Source organism: Amblyomma maculatum, chromosome 3 (assembly GCF_055883805.1).
Source record: "Amblyomma maculatum isolate TAMU_Amacu chromosome 3, ASM5588380v1, whole genome shotgun sequence".
In the NCBI taxonomy this organism is placed as follows: domain Eukaryota; kingdom Metazoa; phylum Arthropoda; class Arachnida; order Ixodida; family Ixodidae; genus Amblyomma; species Amblyomma maculatum.
In genome coordinates this window covers 41,431,971-41,451,120 of record NC_139346.1, presented here as the reverse complement: position 1 = coordinate 41,451,120, position 19,150 = coordinate 41,431,971, and the positions used below count along the sequence as shown (strand labels likewise).

General features: G+C 44.1%; 1 protein-coding gene across 1 annotated transcript in view; it reads right to left on the bottom strand.

Moving 5' to 3' along the window:
* Positions 1–3,036: 3,036 nt before the first annotated feature.
* The window catches only part of LOC146194637 (glucose dehydrogenase [FAD, quinone]-like), a 141,261-nt gene continuing 125,147 nt past the window's right edge, over positions 3,037–19,150 (bottom strand). Inside the window, exons 8-11 of the mRNA XM_084596603.1 lie at positions 17,269–17,432; positions 11,571–11,748; positions 6,025–6,241; positions 3,037–3,388 (exon numbers count right to left, since the gene is read on the bottom strand). Of these exons, the coding sequence (XP_084452729.1) occupies positions 3,037–3,388; positions 6,025–6,241; positions 11,571–11,748; positions 17,269–17,432 (911 nt within the window). The remainder of the gene's footprint in view (positions 3,389–6,024; positions 6,242–11,570; positions 11,749–17,268; positions 17,433–19,150) is intronic.

Here is a 19,150-nt window from a genome sequence, read left to right as displayed (position 1 = left end):
ACGAGCTGCTCGCATTATTCTAAAGTGTTTTGCCATTGCACCGGTTCACGAAAGCGTAACGGTAAAATATTTAGCATTAATTATAACACACCGCATATGTCCTTCGCGAGTCGTTTTCCACATATGAAGAAAAATACAGAAAAAAGGCTCTCCCCACTAAGCAAAACAATTGAGGGCAAATAAGGATCGAGGAAGTGGAAGACGTGGTGTTACAACCACAACGAAATAAAAAAGTCGCTGCGGAAAGGTTTTTGTATTGAAAATAAAGTTATTTTATGCCAATGTTTCGCCATTATGTCGCCCCTTACGTTATGAAAATTCATTATAGCGCTGTTTTGGAGACAAACACTAAAATAAAGAAGGACACAATACTGGCACTGTTTCATCCTTTTTGTCAGTGTTCGTCTCTGAAACTGCGCTATGAATCCTTATAAACTATATCATCTATAGTGCCTTCAAGTTCCTAGGCTCTGTTACTTCTAATTCTCGGAACTTAAGCGCATACATAAGATCAAAGCAATATATTCACGATATTTTTTCAGGACAGTGTCGTTATACTTGCAGACTTCTCACCTCTGCATGTTATTACAAATAACAGCTCCCTATTTTGTTTTTGTTTGTTAATTATAACTCCGCAATTCTGTAATTTACACATTTTGCATTCTCGAAGTGTATGTACACTTTTTTATATCATTGCTGGTTCCTAACATGCTGTATGTATGCTTCTCGTACTTATGCATATTTGCAACAACCCCGAATGATATTAGCAGCGTCTGTAAATAAATAAATTGATAAAAAAACCTCACACCTGCATTGCTATCTAGCGGTAGAAGATCTATTTCGGAAAATGCCGTATGAAGGTAAAGGCGCTCAAAAGTACCGTCCTCTAGAATATACAACTGCTAGTTTTATATTCCGAGGTTAAAATGCTCCTCTGTCATGCCCGTTTCTATTCGGCTCTGTTAATGCGGTGAATCAGCGCCCGTGGCAGTTTCATATTTAGAAAAAGACATAAACATAAGGCATTTGTCTGTGGTGTAGAGTTATAGCCTTCAGGAGCTTAATAGTGACCCTCCCCGTTTCACACGGTCAGCACATAAAGTCATCCTAAACACGTACAGGGAGCACTCCGGGGGGGGGGGAGGTTGAAGAGGTCAGATAACTACATATACCTACATGAACTTCGGAAGCTGCAAAAGCATCAAATTCACCGCTATGACCACTCAATTCAGACAACAACCAATTTTGACGAAACATCAGCGCAACGTGTTCGGGTAGCGTATCATTGCCAAACCATATCTCGTAGGAACACTCGAGCAGACGAAACTCTGGCGAATGATTCTGTTCACCCAACAGTAAGATCCTCTCAGAAGTGTCAACTGGCGACAAAAAGCGGAAAGGGGGTGAGGAGCACAACGTTCATATGCTTGGTGCCTAGCACTTCATCTTTACGTGACAACCTGGATGACCAGAGCCGTCTTGCGTGCCTTCTAGATGTTTCAGCAACATGTATATTATGCCATTAATTTTACGCTCGGTTTGGGATCATTTGTAAAAAGCGGATAATATGGGAAAAACACGAAGAGGCTTCTCCAATATTGGATTCAGCAATACAAGCAGGAGCGCTCATACGACTTCATATTCACTGTGACATATGACCCTTGGCCACCTGACTTATGCTCGTCACTCGATTCAAGGCGATGAATACGGGGCCACATGGGAGTCATCTATGATCGGGCGGCTTGCAGCCGATTTCGGCGCGGAAACAAAACGAGTACACTCACAATGGTATCTTTATTCAATATCTACGTGATCACATGCGCCATGCGTGAACACCAAAATGAATGTAACAACAACAAAAATGCAACACAAAATTACAAATCACAATAGCGCATAACTGTTAATAAAAGCCAGACACTCACTGCACACAATTCACAGAAGTGGAAGTGATCACACAACAGTCTAAAAGAGAACGAAAATAACTCAAAAGTCATATTTTCATTACGCTGGCTTCCAAGGTAATTAGTAATTGCTAGGGCGACTGGTCTTGGTCATTTGCCACCGCAGCATTCAATATCAGAGATCAAAATGAGGGCCACCAAGATGCACGCAAGCTCTTGGAAAAGCGTACAGCAGAGTGTAAAAACATTGCATTCTCTTTGAAAGACTTGATTGTAGCCAAAGCGCCCAAACATTTTCTATAGCCGCGTACACTTATTAGCGCAAAATGTATCGCATTCTAAGAATGGATTACTATACCCATTCGCAAATGGTTGTCCTTGGGCGACCAACCCTCAAGTAATCTCCAGGGTATCAAATGTGAAAAGCAGTATAAGCCATTATACGTTATGCGCCGTTTCACAGTATCACTGATATGAGCATACGCGTATAGGTGGTGGTCGTATAGACTAACCCGCATCTCCTTCGTGCTTGCCCACAGCCACGCAGGGTTCGCAGGCCCTTTGATATGTGTGATTACTTCCTACAATAAGGAGCAATAAATCAGCACAGGAATAAGATACAATGTGTACTAGCAAAGAACAAACTACTAGCGGCATCAAGTACTATTAAACGGCACTAACAAGCGCAGTTCTCTAAAATACCGCCTTAAAATTCAAAGAAATTTACAGTCGCTTAGAGCATGACTAAATTTTCTAATGCCCTTTTCTACAATCCCTGCCTTATCTAGCTGGCAATATTTTCGCCAAGCAGTAGAGGCGAACTGCACGGCATGCAGGTAAACGTTAGCGTGCACTCTACTCTGCCTGTATACATATTTCATATGCCTTCTCCCATATCGATCGTCACCCATCATGATCTTTATTCTCTCCTTCCCCTTCCCCAGTGCAGAGTAGCCGGCCAGATTTGAATTATTCCGGAGAACCTCTCTGCATTTCCTTTCATTAAATCCATCTACCCATCTATTACCGCGCACAACTTTTATCAACTGACACCAGACACCAGGCATATTAAAACGCCTATTTGTCTGCCACGTTTACGAATACCTCTTCTCAATCGTACCAAGATCCTCTCGAGTCAAGATAATATGCTAAGCTGGTGTGTGATGATGTGTAACGATGCCGTGAAGAGAGCCGTCAAGACATGTCCGGTCGCCCCTGATAACGGTCCTGGCAACTCCGGCAGCAAAGCCGACGTCGCGGAGGAATGTGCTCCGTCACCGGACCCTTCGTGCAAGACCGGGGAAGAACGGCTACGCACACGATACGTGTAGCTGGAAGAACTGTCAGCCACGTTTCTGTTGTCCTGGAGGATCATGTCGGCAGCCTTCTCAGCCATCATGATCACTGGGGCATTGAGGTGGCCTGACGGGATCTCGGGAATGGTCGATGAGTCCACCACACGAAGGTTGGTCACTCCTCCGCGCACCCTACACGTAGAATGAATATTGAAGTTTGCACAAAGGAAGGTTGGCGGCGTATACTCTCTTTCGATACTCATTTTCAAGGGAAGACCTCGATTTTTCTCCTTGTTTCCGAGATCAAAGACCAGATAATACGCTGGAAACTCAGTGCGCGAGGGAGCTGCTAACAAACTGCAACTCATGTTTTTTCCCCTCCGCGGTACATCAAAGGCCAGCAATAAATTTATCAGCCTCCTATTATGGCTGACCGAGTTATGCTTACTATTTATGTATTTCAAAAAAGATTCGTACGTGCGTCGCTATTTTTTTTCAGTACAATTGCTTTTACCTTACTAAATAACTACAATGGCATGTATGCCCCGTCGTGGTGGTGCAGTGGTTAGGGCATTAAACTACTGTGTCCAAGGACCGGGGATCGATTCCCCACAGCGGCGGCGCTTTTCGGAGGAGGCGAAAAGCAAGGCGCCTATGTGCTGTGCAATGTCAGTTCATTTGAAAGGACCCCTGGTGATCGAAATTTCCGGAGCCCTCCACTATAGCGTCTCGCATTGCTTGAGTCGATTTGGGACGTTAAACCCCAAAAAAATCGATAAAAAAAGAAATATTAGCATGTACACTGACGTCGAGTTAAATAGATAATATTATGCCCCTTTCTTCAGTGGACTAAATTTCAGTGCACAGGCTTTGTGAGTTGAGCTTATCTTGGCCTTTTTCCGCATGAGGGTTATAGCCGCCTAAGTTACCGTTGTCCTGTACTAACCTATGTGCACAGAGCCCGTGCAGCCGCCGCTGCTAAAGTATGCAATTTTAGATTCATTCAGGGCGTGAAAGGAAAAAAAAAAGTCAAATCGAGGTACAGCAGAACCGAATGTTTGTGGCAGCTCCCACTATCTTATCCAGTCAAAGGCCACAACAAGCACAAAAACCGTAAGCATTAAACGAAATATGGCCAATTAGAAATTTTACACCGGGTGTTACGGCCACATAAAAAGGCGCACTGTAAGCCGAAACCATTCACAAAAACCGGAAGGTTTTCCTAGGTCGGAGTTCCAGATTGAAACCTACTGGCATCTAGCAGCAGTTCCCTCTTAAATAAAATTGCAGACTTAGTGTTCTTCTAAGACATTAAGTGAGCTGGCAGCGTCAAGGGTCTAGAGCTCACTATGAAAATTGAGCCTGCTCTTCACACAAGCCACCGCGAATGCACTCTTCTGCGCATTTATCCCTACTTTGCTTGTAAAGCACCAAAGTTTGTAACAAAATAATAACGCTGATAGGATGCGGGAGTGTTCTGCTGGAGGGTTCTTCCAGATGCCCCTTTTCGCCTTTACTGTATCGCTATAATAATACAGGCATGCGCATCGTTCTTCAACAAAAGCGCATGTGCTAGATTCCTGGATCATCCACAGCTGTTGATCACCAATGCGCCCATACCAGCAAAGGTCGTGTCTTATTACCGCATCATTCAGACAAATGTTCTTCTATGATTAGGTACCCTGCTCCGGATAACAAAAACCGTATATTTTGTTTTAAATTTACAATATAGTATTCCTCTAGGTCTGCGAAAAGGAAGAGAAACAGAAAAAAGCACTGATTATCGCAATGAAGATAGTTGCCTTTAGATACGCTTTCACGGAAAAGTGTTTCGCTTTTTTATTACTATACACTTCAATATTTTATGTCGCGTCCAATTATATGCACCGTCACTTGATTCCAGCATTGACGTTTACGGCGTGGCGCAGGGGCCATCATGGAGTACTATATCTTGAAGGCTTTACAGGCATGATAGATACTTTTTAGACACTGAATGCTGAAATAAATTGGATGAGTTTACCTAGTTAACAGTGTAGATTGTTGTTATTACAGGCACCATGCAATTGCTCACTGACGATTATGCTTGCGCAAGTCTATGGAGCAATAATTTATTGGTAGCGTCTTCGCGGTCTTTTGCTTTCCTCTTCTGGATGCCTTCTCATAGTCGGTTAATCAGTAAGCCCTCCATTTTTACCTCTGTTATCTCGCAAATAGTCGTTATCATGCAGTCATTTGCTACACCTTATATGAAAGCTCATCTTACATAATTGCGTAAACATTACCAATTTAACAAAGCCGTACAGAGGTGGCTGCCTGTCCTAGCATTAACGTGTCTTCCATCTCGCCCACAATTACAGGAATCTCACTGTTTTATAAACTCGTGTGGGCAGTGCCTAACATTACATGTGGTTTCGTTAAGACCACCCGCCCGCCATATTACTGCCCGCTCATATGCCAACTGCCAACACTCATCTGCCAGACATGTCCATGCTTCTTGGCTCAAAGCAGCGACAACCCCGGGTTTTCTGTAGAAGTGGGTGTTAACGCTACAGCGTTAATATGGTAGCCACTAAGTTAATAAGCAAGAGAGGCCTAACAGATTGCGACAATTGCTCAAACGTGAGACATGAAGAGGGCTTAGTCAGGATAGCTTATTCATTTCTACCCAGACGGCGGCGAAAAAGCACTAAACGACATTGAAATGACGCTGCCGGCTGTGGTCACTTCTTTTGTCGAGTTAAGAGCTTTTCCCACCAGCCATCAAAAAGGAACCGAAATTTCTTTAGCCTGTCCTCTTCTATCGAGTGAAAAACAGCGCAAAAGCCCACCTCATCCTGGGGTCGACCACGGCTCGATGATCGCTGCCCATTCGGCAGGTGCCGGACGGGTGGAAGCACGTCTTGGGAAACGACACTGCAATACAGGCCCAGTAGTCGTCGCTGTACTGCTCGTGCTCCTCGCAGCCAGGAAAAACTTCGCTCCAAAGTCTTGCACCAATTTCGGCAAACGCATTGGTCTTGGTGATGTTTTGCACAATTTTCAGTCCTTTATGGCACCAAGACAAAAGTATAATGAGTACATATAAAGAAAACATTGATTAGGTGAGATAATCAAATGAAACACTTTTGTGTACTTCCTCCTTCGAAGTTCGTGTGGCAGTTATGTATATAATATTTTGAAGCAATGTACATTGACCCTGTCGTTGACATCCCGGTTCCAAACAAATTGATTTGTGTCGCACCCCTGTGGTTCACTAATTAGGACACTTGACTGCTAAACCTAAGTTTGCGGGATCGATTTCTGGCCGCCGCGGTAGTTTTTCGATGGAAGCGAAAAGAAAGGCGCCCTTGTATTCTGGGATGTTAGTACCCGTTAACAAACCCATGGTGTCAAAATTTCGAGAGCCTTTCCGGACGACGTGCCTCATACCAAAATATCTTTGGAATATCAGCCAGTATATACAAAACCAAACCATGTTAATGCACTTGAAATACTGAGTGCAAGATATCACTTTGTTTTCTGCTTCAGCTTGGCAGCAACATTGTCAACTTGTGCACCCGCGTGAATCTTCTTGCGCATAGCCTGAGAGGTTCGTCCATTGATATCTTTCAGCTAAAGTCACCTATTCTGGACCACAATATTTCTCATACGTGTATTTGGAGGCCCAGGCCTTCAATTGCACGTAGTGCAGACCACAATAGGACACATTCAAGCTTCTCATTATTAGTAAACAAAAGAGCGTCTTTTACATTGCCGTCTCATTGCACTACTTCTTTATTTATTGATATTTTAGTTCGTTTTTTGAGAAGTGGAAGACGCAGTGCCTGTCCTGCTTTTCGGTGGACACCCACACGTAAAATAATGACCCATCATTGGCAGTACTGCAATGCCGTCATTTCAATTGCATCTTGAAAGTTAGTTTCACAGTAGAAGTAGAGCGACTTGGGCGAGTTGGTAGCGAAACATCGCATGGAAGAGCCCGAGAAAACACGGGGACAGAACAAAGGACGACTTAGCTTTCGCAGTATGAAGCGAAATGATATGAAATCACCCTGAACTCTGCACAAAGGACGGTTACGCTACAATGCTGATACACAATCACATTCGTACTTTTACGGACGCATTTTTCAAACACGTTTAGAACTATGCCAATTTTCTTTTCAGTAATAGTGACGACATCTTTTCATCTGTATACGCTATCAGGTAGAAATGTATTCTTGGTTGTACACTGGAAAAAGGTGCAATTTAAAACTGCTGTTGCAGTTCTTCCTTATCACTATCGAAAAACAGAGGTGTTCAATGCGGCTGAACCGAATGTGGAACGAAAGCTTTGACTGTGGGCGACCCTGGGCTGCATGGAACACATCCATCGTTCCGTTGAACGCATCAAAGTTTGTCGGCGTTTTAGGCAGAGTCCACTTTCAAGTCGTGTGAACGCGATGCCGGCATAAGCTTTCCTGCCCCACTCGGTCAGCTCTCAGCACTGCCCAGCGCGTCTGCTAGGATACCACTACCTGTCTCCGCCTCTCCCTGGCGGCAACAACGGCGGAACATTTGCAGAACGGCGCAGCTGGTTGCCATGGTTACGGCGCGTATGCAGTAGCGGCGCCTGCCTCGCACGGCGACTTTGGTTTTACATTGCGCAGTGAAATGTTCGCTTAAATACATTACACCCTTCGTTGCGAAAGCAACACTACGCCAGCCAGCTCTGCTCGTCGCGTATGCTCGTATGCCATAGCCGCAAGTGGCAGCAGCTGCCAACTTGGGTCTCTCGTTTCACATGTGCAGGTATGTCAGAACCAGACTGCCATGACACTGGTAATCACGTTACCCCTATAGGCCACTAAGCCGCTTTCATACGGCTTGGTTTGAGCCGGGCTTTATATGTGGAATAAAAAGCTGGGCTAATAAGACACGGACGAAGGAAGGACGCACACAAACGCAGACTGACTCTGCGTTTGTGTGCGTCCTACCTTTCCTTGACTGACTCTGCGTTTGTGTGCGTCCTACCTTTCCTTGACTGACTCTGCGTTTGTGTGCGTCCTACCTTTCCTTCGTGTCTTATTAGCGCAGCTTTTTATTGCATTGAACTATGAACTAACTAGCCCGACAAATTTTACTTTATATGTGGGCTGTTAGTCTACGCTATCGCATCATAATCTTAAAGGCGGAGCTTAAGTGTCGCCCATATTTAGATGCAATACACGCCTTTACCACCACCACGACCATATTTAGATGCAAGACACGCTTTTACCACCACCACCCAAAACACCGGTGAAATGTGTTTGTTTTTGTTGCAATGCTCTCTCACCCGCAGCCAAAGTTTTCGCTCCACAATCATATGTCGTAGCCAGAAGTGGCAGGCGCAACGAAACCCTTAGGAGACGGCTTGCAAAAGAAACGGATAAAGAGCGCGCGGCACGTCTCGAGAAAAGAACGAAGAGAGCTTTGTTCAGTTCAGTCGTTTAACCTGGAGATGTCGAAGGTGGTAGGCGTGCAGACTTTGCACAAAGAGTGGGCGAGCACGAGTTGGCCACGCGAGGGTTTCACCGCCGCTTTCCGACAACCCCTTTGGAAGTGTATGTTCTGCGCACGACCGGCTGTGGCATAAAAATGATCCAACACCGGTAAGTGAACTTATGCATCCGACTCTTCATTTGGCCACGAGCAGACGTTGCTTTCGCAATTTACCTAGGGTTAACCAGAGCTAAAGCATAGCCAACCTGTTTAGGTGCAGAGCTCCGTGAGTACGAGGGATAGCTACGCATAACTTCCTTGGTAAAGTTTTTTCGAAAGCAATAATCCAACAGCCAAAGCGAGACCTCAGGGGGCCGCAGCTACGCTCTGAAGAGGCCTAGCTACGGTCTCCTCATACAAAATTCAGCCTGCCATAACATTTGAATTCCTGTTACGCCTATGGCATTGGCAGGAGCTGCCAACTCGGGTCGCTCTTTTCATATTGGAGGGTGATATCAGAATCAGTCTGCCAGAACCGTTTGCATCCTCGTTACCCTATGGCACCTCAGGCACGTCCATATTTCTTGGCTCAAGCGAGACTTTATATATGCGCTGGTAGCTTACGCTATCGCGTCACACCCCTGAAGGATGAAATCTTTGCAAAGTACCCGTGCTCTTTGCAAAGTAATAAAAATAGACGTCATCAGATTGTGCTTTACGAACGCCATTCCGTACCGTGTAATCACTTTCAAAGCCGCCGTTTTTGACAAAGAAGCGTCTCGCTGTATATGATTAAGAATAACTGTTGCGATCCTCTGTGGCCTTCAGTACTTTAAAGAAGCACCACAATAGCAGAACCGATCAAATAAAAAACAAGACTCTCGTCATTGCGTGCGTGCATAGTGTTAGCCACAACCTGAAAAAGAGTGCAAGCAGGATTGGCATGAAAATTGCTTTCTGGGATAGACGCTTGGTAACCTTTGCGCAAAGGTAAATTCAGTGGTATCACCAAAGGGTTGCCCAATAAAAGACCATCATCTTTTTGTACCGTGTAAGGTAGGGGTAGTTAAAAGTATTCCACTATCTTGCGGCAAAGGTTACGTCGGACAAACTGGAAGATGTTTTACTGAACGCTTGCAAGAGCATAAAACCAAGGTTGGGAACGTTGCCATAAACGGGCACCATGCTGCATGTTGCAAGGGTTCCAGTAATTGTACTCCCATGTTTTGCAACACGCGTATTATTAATTAACATAAGAAAGACACCAGAGATATCATTCAAGCAACTGTAATAAAAAAGCACCTGAAGCTTTCCTCAAAACGCTTTCTGCATTCTTGGCAGAAAAAGAGCCTGTGCACTTAGCCGAGCATGCGCGCCGATACCTCAAGGTTGTTGTCACAGAGTCGTAGCAACTATTCTCTTTGTGTTCTTTTCGGTTGCGATTCTCGCACATTGCTTCGATTTCAGTAGCAATGTGTCCGTGTCGACTCTTTGTTCGTCCTGTGCATTCTTGCGCCTTGTATGTGCCAGTTATGTACTTACTAGTGCAAGAATCGATTCTTCCGAAGATCAAAACCCGTTTTCCTAATTTTTCGATATCTTATAAACAGTATGTAAATTGGGCGATACATAGTTTATCCCCACAGAAAGAGGCCAAGCATAAAGACCTGTTTGAACAGTTGTTACCCACAACTCAGTGCATACGCTCAATCCGATTATCTAAGATTCGCCTTCAATCCTTGCAACGTGTCTGGGTTCGCTAGGGCATTGTACAGAAAACCAACGCCACTACGATTTGGCTCATTAGTACGAAACTGCCGTGGAGATATACAGATCACATTTTTTTTAGTCGGAAGCACTTAGTTTCTTCATGCAAGAAATCATGCAGTTGTCCCCACAAACTTCCCGTAAAATCCAATCAATTCCTCCAGGTTATCATGTGCGAATATAAACGCTTTTGCTTTACTTGTACATTAAATCTCGAGCAGAGCCATTGAGCCGTTGTGAGATGTCTCAGGCTTGTAACCTATCTGTCTGCAGGGACAGTCTCGTTTCTCTGTCGGCGGTTTCCCTAACGTCTCGTGACTGTGTGTCATTGCCAAATTGGAAGAGTTTGCTATTAAGGCGGCACTTCCGAGATAAAAAAAAGAAAACAGCCGAGACCTTTGGATCCTGAGTGAGACACGCGACATCTAGGCCACGCTTACATATTCGTAGTGCTTGACTCAAGCGGGGCTTTATCTAAATCGCGTATTGCACTGTACGCTATTAAGTATGTGGGGGCGAAATCGGGGTGAACCTAAAGCGCCAGGGCATGTAATTTGACCTAGCGCAGGTGCATCCATGTGAACAGACGGACAAAGCAATGGGCAAATGTGAATGTAACTGTGCATTATCTGTAATGTGGAAAGCGGAGCACACATTTTTCTATGCTTTGTAACGGTTTGCAGTGCAGCGAGATCAACACGCACCAGAACCACACGTGTTCGTCCTATATTGACAGTAGCCCACTGGGCACTCGATCTTTCAGTGTATATAGATAATGGTTTTCTTGGAGCAATCACAACGTCTACCGAAGAGCATCATGCATAATATATTTGCGTGTTTTTGATAAGAAGAGATCAAAAGCAATTTGCCCAAAATTTAACCCCAGTTAACTCAATCACCGTGCAGATGAAAATCCTGCACCTATCGTGCGTCACAGGTAAACAGACCAGCGGCATCATGGATCGAACCCCACACCTGGAGGCGGGGGTTTACTAAGCTACTGATGACGGTTTTCTTTTTCAATTTTACTACATTATGAGGTTTGGTCTGACATTTTAGGTAATGGCGTAATATTCAGTAGTAGAGCATTTTGCCAGCTACCTGCGCACCATGTTTAGCGACAGCTGTGTGGTGAGGTATATAAGCGTACCTTCTACTATAACCTTGACGTCATCTGGGTGCGTGTAATACCCAGACACTACGATTGGAGGATCCTCTGGGTCCGTGGAGCGGAGCTTTACGTAGCCTCGTGATTTGGGTCGAGTCACGAATGGGATCAGGTTGATTGCTGGTCCCCCACGATGAGGAAGGATGTACTTGTCATATACCTGCAGGCATTGAGCATAAAAATAGGGCCAAAGTAAAGGATAAGAGAAAGCAAGGATCAGCGGAAGGAAACCAGTTTTAGAAAATTTCTCCCAGCGTGCTTATATATTTAACCCGGCTCCTCAAAGTCATCCATAAAACCGAATGTCGGTTCTTGGCTGCATGCAAACGAATGAGAAAAATAAACTGAGAAATATTTCCATCCGCGATACTTCAATCTTCTCCTATTCATGCATCTAGACCACCTTAAATGTATTTGTCCAAATTTTTTTTGCGATAGCAATACTGCGCCAGGTTTCGAGCCGTCACGTAGTCCAGGCGGAGGCCACGCGTGACCTTGAACAGCCGAGGAAGGAGAGGAGGAGCAGCAGCAGCAGAAGGAGAAGGAGGAGGCTGGTAGGGGCTTTAAGGCTGGTAACGTACTCTCTCACATCATACTCTTAAAGGATGAACTTCAGTGTCCCCAATAATGTAACACCTTACACTGATAGGGCGTAATAGGGGAATAATGTAGCAGGCAAAGGAAGCTTCCGCCTTTACAATCGCAATTCAACTTGGGTTAACCAGAGTTAATCCACAGCAATGGTTTTGCTAATCACTTAGTTAAATTACATGTTGCAACCCTATGCCGAAATATTACATTAGAGACTTTTAGTATAGCGTACGGACGCATTCGTACCATAAACGTCAGCAAATTATGGGACGCTACTCCGTGTGTTGCATCGGTGCTTTTAGTTGGCCGCACGAAAACGCGAACGCAGCCTACGATGGCGACATCTAGATTTAAAAGAAAAACAACACATTCAAGCTCTTTTTTTTTTTTTACTCCAGCCAAAAATAGGCAAGTCGCCCTGGAATTTTAGCCAGTTTCTTTGCTGCGGCAGTTTCGTTGTACTCCCTAACGTTGTTATTCCCGTGTTGAATATATTTATCTTGTATTGTCGTCATGCTTAGTATCGGCCCCCTTTCAGCCCCGCCCCGCCAAGCATATTTTTACGGATACACGCGTGTAAGCAGTCAAGCGAAGGCGATCCACTTCATGGCGTTGCCAATCCAACAAAGCAACGCTACTTGTCAATCTTAGGGTCTGCGATGCCGCCGTTCAAAATAAAAAAAAGCAAATTATTGACTAATTATTTGAGCTGAATGCTACACGAGGCAAAGCGAAGACTACGTGTGCCATTTATAGACGGCAGCGCGCCCTATATTGCGGTAACAAAGACAAATTCACTCTGAAGTGGGCGGCCTGGGCGCCGCCATCTTGTCAACGCTGATCACCCACCGTACGTGAGGGCCGGGCACGATAAACTCAAGTTTCGGCGTATGCTGGCCGATCGTACGAAAGAGCTCGGTCTCGGGTATCGTATAGTGCATGCGCAGTGCACGTCACGATGTTTTTGCCGTGCGCTATTCCTCTGCGTGTGTGTGTACGATATACTAACCATCTATAATGAATAATTACTCGTGTAATTAACCGTAAGTTTCTTTTAAAGGGTTACTATCCTAACTAAACTCTAAATTTCAACTGAATTTTTGAACAACGTTACAGTTGATTTGAGTAGGAAAAAAGTGTAACCAATACCTGTCTCTATACAGCTTGAGTGCCCAACGTTGAAAAGTTTTAGTTTAAAATGAAACAAATAATTTATCTAAGGGCTTGAAATGATTAGCTCCTGTAAATATTTTCACAGCTGCTGGCCTCATTGGCCTGATAATTCACCCTAAGAATGTAAGCATTACTTAAGTAATGTTCTTAAGTAATGTAAGCCTGGTGGGGTACTCGTTTAAGACAGTGTATTCGTCGTTACCGCAGTGTATTACACTCCTATGTCGCCTTCATCCCCTCAGAATTGAAAACGATGCGTTCTAGATACATGTTCCCCAATAATGAGGGAAGGAAAGATATCGTATTGGCCGAGAGATTACGGCAAAGAGCTTCTGTTTTGACACGACAGCATTAATGAGGCCTCTAGGCTGAAACTCTGGCATTGGTGTTGCTGCCGTTACTGTGAGCGAAAAATCAAATAATGGGCATGGTGCTGGCAGGTGGTAGCCGACAGCTCACAAGGCCGGAGTACTGGTTATTCAATGGCTCGCGCAACTTGACGAGACAACATTATATCAGAAAGTTGAGATACGTGGCCTCCGTGTGTTCATTTGGGGTGGGAAATGGAATACGAATGCACCTTCCAGGAACGCTGCTCCTAAGCCCTGTAGGTACGTTCTACGGCTGAAATAAAACATGTATTTATATGTAGGACGTTGGTCAACGCTATCACGTTGTACCCTCAATGGCGGAGGTTAGGTGCTCCTCATAATTTTTCGCACTTAGCGGTACAATATTTATGATTGGTATACCGCTTCAGAACCGGCATGTAGAAATTTCGATAGCAGACCGCAGGCGCATTTGGACCAAAATACCACAATGAAAAGAAAACTGATCTGTGGGGTACATTTCAAAAGAGACGAGCTCCTTGACAAGTAGCGAAATATGTATTATGCCGCCAATATGCTGCCATTCATCGCTCCTGGTAGCTTCACTCCTCACCTTTACAGACCTTCTATATAGTCAACATTAACATTGGGGCTTTGAGCGAGATCAAGCTGAGCATGATATGGTCGTACTAATATTGCACATTTACGATTGTAGCATTATTTCCGCAGATTTTTCCTTACTCAGAATGGAGTAAAGCGCGCCAAACTGCCTCCACTACTTAACAACAATATTAGTCTGAATAAGTTGGTTATAAAAAATGGTTATAACTGCTTAATGGCGAAAGCATTTCCTCGTTCTCCTCTTTCCATTCTGTCTACTTCTCTTTTCTCTCTATATCCTGTGTTTGAGTACTCGTGATAAATTCATCGCTTTCTTTTCTTTGGCTTCGTCGTCAGAACCTATAGCGACGTCCCTACTGGGGAAATTGTGTTGTCATCAGAACCCTTTGCGATGGCTCGCAGGCACATTTCACGCAATCTCGCAGAATCTCGATCAGACATCTCGCGGACGCATCTGGAAGACGCGAGATATTCGCCATGAGCCTAGAAAGGCTTTCTCCTTAAAGATGCTAGTTCGTGCTTTGGCAATCAATGCGCTAAATGACAGCATTCTGAAAGAAAAACGGAATCACTTTTAAGTAGCTCTCTCTCGCATTTACGTTTCTTATTGTGTGCTTGTCGTCTACCTTAGGGTATTGCTTTTTACATTTGCTGAGAACCATTCTCTGTTTTCATATTTCTTCCAGCTCAACACTATTGTTCGATAGAACCGTTTGCATTTCGACCTAGTAATTTTCGGTATTTCCAGTCCTCTTCATTTCGATTTCCGTTTATAACAGGAATTAGAAACTATTAGGATATATGAATGCCGAGACTGATTTTTTTTTAAATGTTTCTAGACTATTTGGCACAGTCACCTTCGTGCAAGATTACCGATCAGGGACTAGTCTCCGTGAAGCTACGCAATAAAATAGCCGCACCCTGTGACCTGCTGTTTCTATAGGCTTTAATGTGTTTACTCAGAAGCCATGCTCATTGCGCTCCCTGCCACAATATTGTGCTCATGCGACATGATCTAAGAGGGGTTTGCTTTTAATCTCCAATCGCACTAGGCTGAAAAATTGCAGCGCGTCCCATGCTCAGGTGCCGAACCAAATGCGAATGCTTATGTTCCGGAGTAAGCATGGCGCTCCTTCACTTTCAATCATAGCCTCTTGATCAACACAGGTACTATCGTATAACGCTAACACGCGTAGGTATCGTTCGCCGAAAAGCTCTCGCTGCGCCGAAGAAAGGAAATATCGCGCTAAAGCAAGGGCGACAGAGAAAGCCGGTGCCCGGAAGCCACCGAAAATGCACCGAGACCTGCTACGTCGTTGCAAAGACAGATGGCGTCTTCCCACCCTAAGTTTGAAAGCGGATTTCACGGTGAACACTGGCCGTTGACATCGACTTCGCAACGCGGTAGCACCCCAGATGGGCACAGGCCTCTATTGTGTCATACCCTCAAGCAGGCATTACGTGTGCGCGGAATACTGGAATGATCACAGGGAAGCACATCAGTTTCCTTTTTATTCCGGACTTTTCCAGTATCCCTTGGTGGTTTATCTAGACGTTTCTATACCTAGTTTAAATGGAGCACTGCCGAATGCAACGGGCATTCGTAGATCGATGACTGCCGAGCTTGCTTGCTGCCATCGACGCCGTCATGTTTCTTAGTTCTTTTGTGGGTGCAAGTCAGCCCAATAAACAGTTTTACCACAGCGAAACACAAGCTTCTTCGTTTGCCGTCTACGGTCTTGTCACTACCACGTGACAGTATCATGTCAGCGCTCGTTGCAAAACCCCAGACAGCCGAAATTTTGATATTCTTCTAGACCGGCATCTTATAATAATCTTTCTCGCTGTCAGAACTTAACACCTGAACACCAAACTAATAGCAGCAGAGTCAGCTCTTGGAAGCATCTCACAGTTCTGGTCCTACGAGGGTTACTGTTTGTGTTGATGCTGTGAGAGTTCCGAGCCTTTCTTAAGAATTTCTTGAGCATAACGAACATCACATTGTATATAATAGTGTGTTTCTGGCATGAACGGAATATAATGAAAAGGTGCAACAATGGGATTCGGACAGTTCATAGGTAAGCATTGAATGATAGACCGCTATCCGCAGATACCCACTTGAAAGACGCCCTTCTATTTAAGAGCAATGCGCTTGCGATTACATGGCCCATGCGTTTTCATGTTAACACAACCACTCGAATTTGAACCTTGTTTCTTTTTTTCTTGGTGCATGCATCGTCGTACAGTTTCCATGCCTCTAGCCGCAGTAACATTAACTTTATGTTCGTAGGAAACGTGTTCTTATTTTAATGCTCTATATATAATACGCAAGAGTGATACTTGTGCCTAGGACGACAAGTTCGAATGCGTGCTCGCCTAGTATTGTACTTTTTCTTGCTCTTTTTCTGGTGACCGGTTATGGTTTAGTTTGGAAGCACCGATCCAATCTATTCAATGCACGACAAATTTCGGTTGTCGGTACTTCAAGAAAATGACTGCCTATTTAGTGATTACAAGCATCCACCAACAAGTTCAAGATAGGGCAGAGAAGCAATGGAATACCATCCGAAAATAGCTATGAGAGGCTATGCTTCAAAAGGCGTGGTATTACTGGCTCCTCAATTTCACCATTCTGCTTGACTATACTAAACTAAATATTATACAACACTTATTATGCATCATAGAAACCAACATTTCATTCCATTCAACAAGCGTAACAAATAGGACATCCCTGTGTAGCGCTCACTTTGCCCGCAAGAAAGGTCACCCTACTTTGAAAGAGCACTTCACTTTTACCATACGCGATGTTTTGAGTGCCGTAACGAGACAGCATATGTGAGAAAAATATAGAAACAAAATATCGTAAACACAAATGCCTTGAGAATAAGAATCTCATTTGCTCGCTGCTAAGACCTTTCACATGCACCCGTTCTTCTCCCTCCTTTTTTCGAATGGACAAGCATTACCTCTTGTTTCAAGCCCAAGCCGATGAGGAAAGGTTCTCCGTAGGCATTCACAATTGAGCTGGTTTCAAGTATGATCTCTATGTCAGGATAGTCATCGTCCTGGTCAGCGTACTTCGTCTTCACAAAAGCGATGCCCTCGATGCCTCCGGGAAGCGTCCAAGCTCCTAAGCAGAAGCAAAGGAAAGAAAACAGAATTTGCTAGGAGGAATACTCAGTAAAGTTCCACTGGTTACTAATTTTTTCTCAAGCCAGTAATATTATCCACCAGCAAGCACGCAAAGTAGGTCCCATGGCACCTACGTTGGTGCTTCAGTGGTTAAGGCGCTCGATTGGTGCTTCCAATCTCCAAAGCCCGATCCCCGAAGCGGCAGTCGCTTTTCAGTTGAAGCTAAAGTCAAGGCGTTGTGTTTTAAAATATCAGTGCGCATTAAAGAATATAAGGTCATAGACACTAGAGCTACCGTCATGGTATGGGTATCTGTCGGAGGTTATGTCTTGCAAACGTAAATAGATGAAACATTTCATAACATGAGGGTTAAAATCCTAGCATAGTTGATAATACGTGAGGCACGAAATAGGGCCAAGTTCGAGGTTTAAAAGACATACATTTGTAAAAGCAAACAGCTACCTGACTTTTGAATATTTTCTGTTGTTGAGAGTGCTTTGGAGCCGACGAACATGTCTCACGTTCGCAGGGATCATTGTTGCTGAACGAATTCTGCTTTCCATGGCCGGCTGAGACCGGCCGTAAATATAAATTGCCCAGATATCGCCAAAATACAATCTGAGAAGATAACAAATTGTTCTTTGCTAAATATGGTGTAAAGTAATTCAATCTTGACGTGCGTCATGACATTTGCTGTATACTGAGTCACGGGGGTTATAGGGCGGCCTTTCTAACCATCATTTTTACGTTTCGCAAATCAATGGTCATAATTTCCATCGTAATAACGTACTGAGAAATTACTCAAGGGCGGTATAAATTGCAGGTAAGGTGTATGAGAGCAGCATTAGCAAAAAATGCATATATGCTGGTAATTTATTTATTGATGACAATGTCGCGGAAAATTGAGAACAGGATTAAAACTTTGGTCTACGCGAAAATAGGAAATTTGAGTCACCATAGAACATCATTACTTATAAATTTGGTACATTCAGCCTACCAAGGAGATAATAGTACGGCTAATATACTCTTATTCCAGTAATGGCGAAGCTAGAAAAATGCTTGCTTAATATAGAGAGTAAACAGTGATATACAAAATATGACATGATAGCACAAATAATAAAGAAATTAATGTATCTAAACAGACAACTGTGCGCCAAAATATGTATTATGTATGTTTTCAGGACCTGGTATCCATTGGTACAGCACTATTGAAGCTAGCAATTGCACTCTGCCTAAAGAAAACGAAGACAATTCATCTTCGCCTTCAAAGTATATGACATGGTAGCGGGCTGTGATTATATTTAAATGCTTAGAAAGTTTTTAGCTCTCAGTCCGTTGGTCTTGACTTGAACCGATTGGTGCATGACTCTTGACTTGAAGTGCTCTTCGTAAGAGATTCCTAGTAGGACTCTGCGACGTTCTGTGATGGGGGATGAGGAAAGGTGGGACATGTAAGAAGAAAGTGTAGGAAGCCTCCTGGTTTGCCGCAGAGTCTACTTGATGAGGAAAACTGGTCTTGGCATCGAGCATGTAGAAGTGTAGTGTATGGAGCAGTCTGAGTCTACAAGCTTCGCCAGTGTACGGCCTGAGCTATAGTGAGAGAGGGATCTCAAAATAACGCCTTGAGGGGCTAGTTGGTGCTGCATCGTATTCAGAAATGTGGCGCAACAAACACAAACACAAGAGAAGAGAAGTGCGCGTGTGTTGTGTATCTTC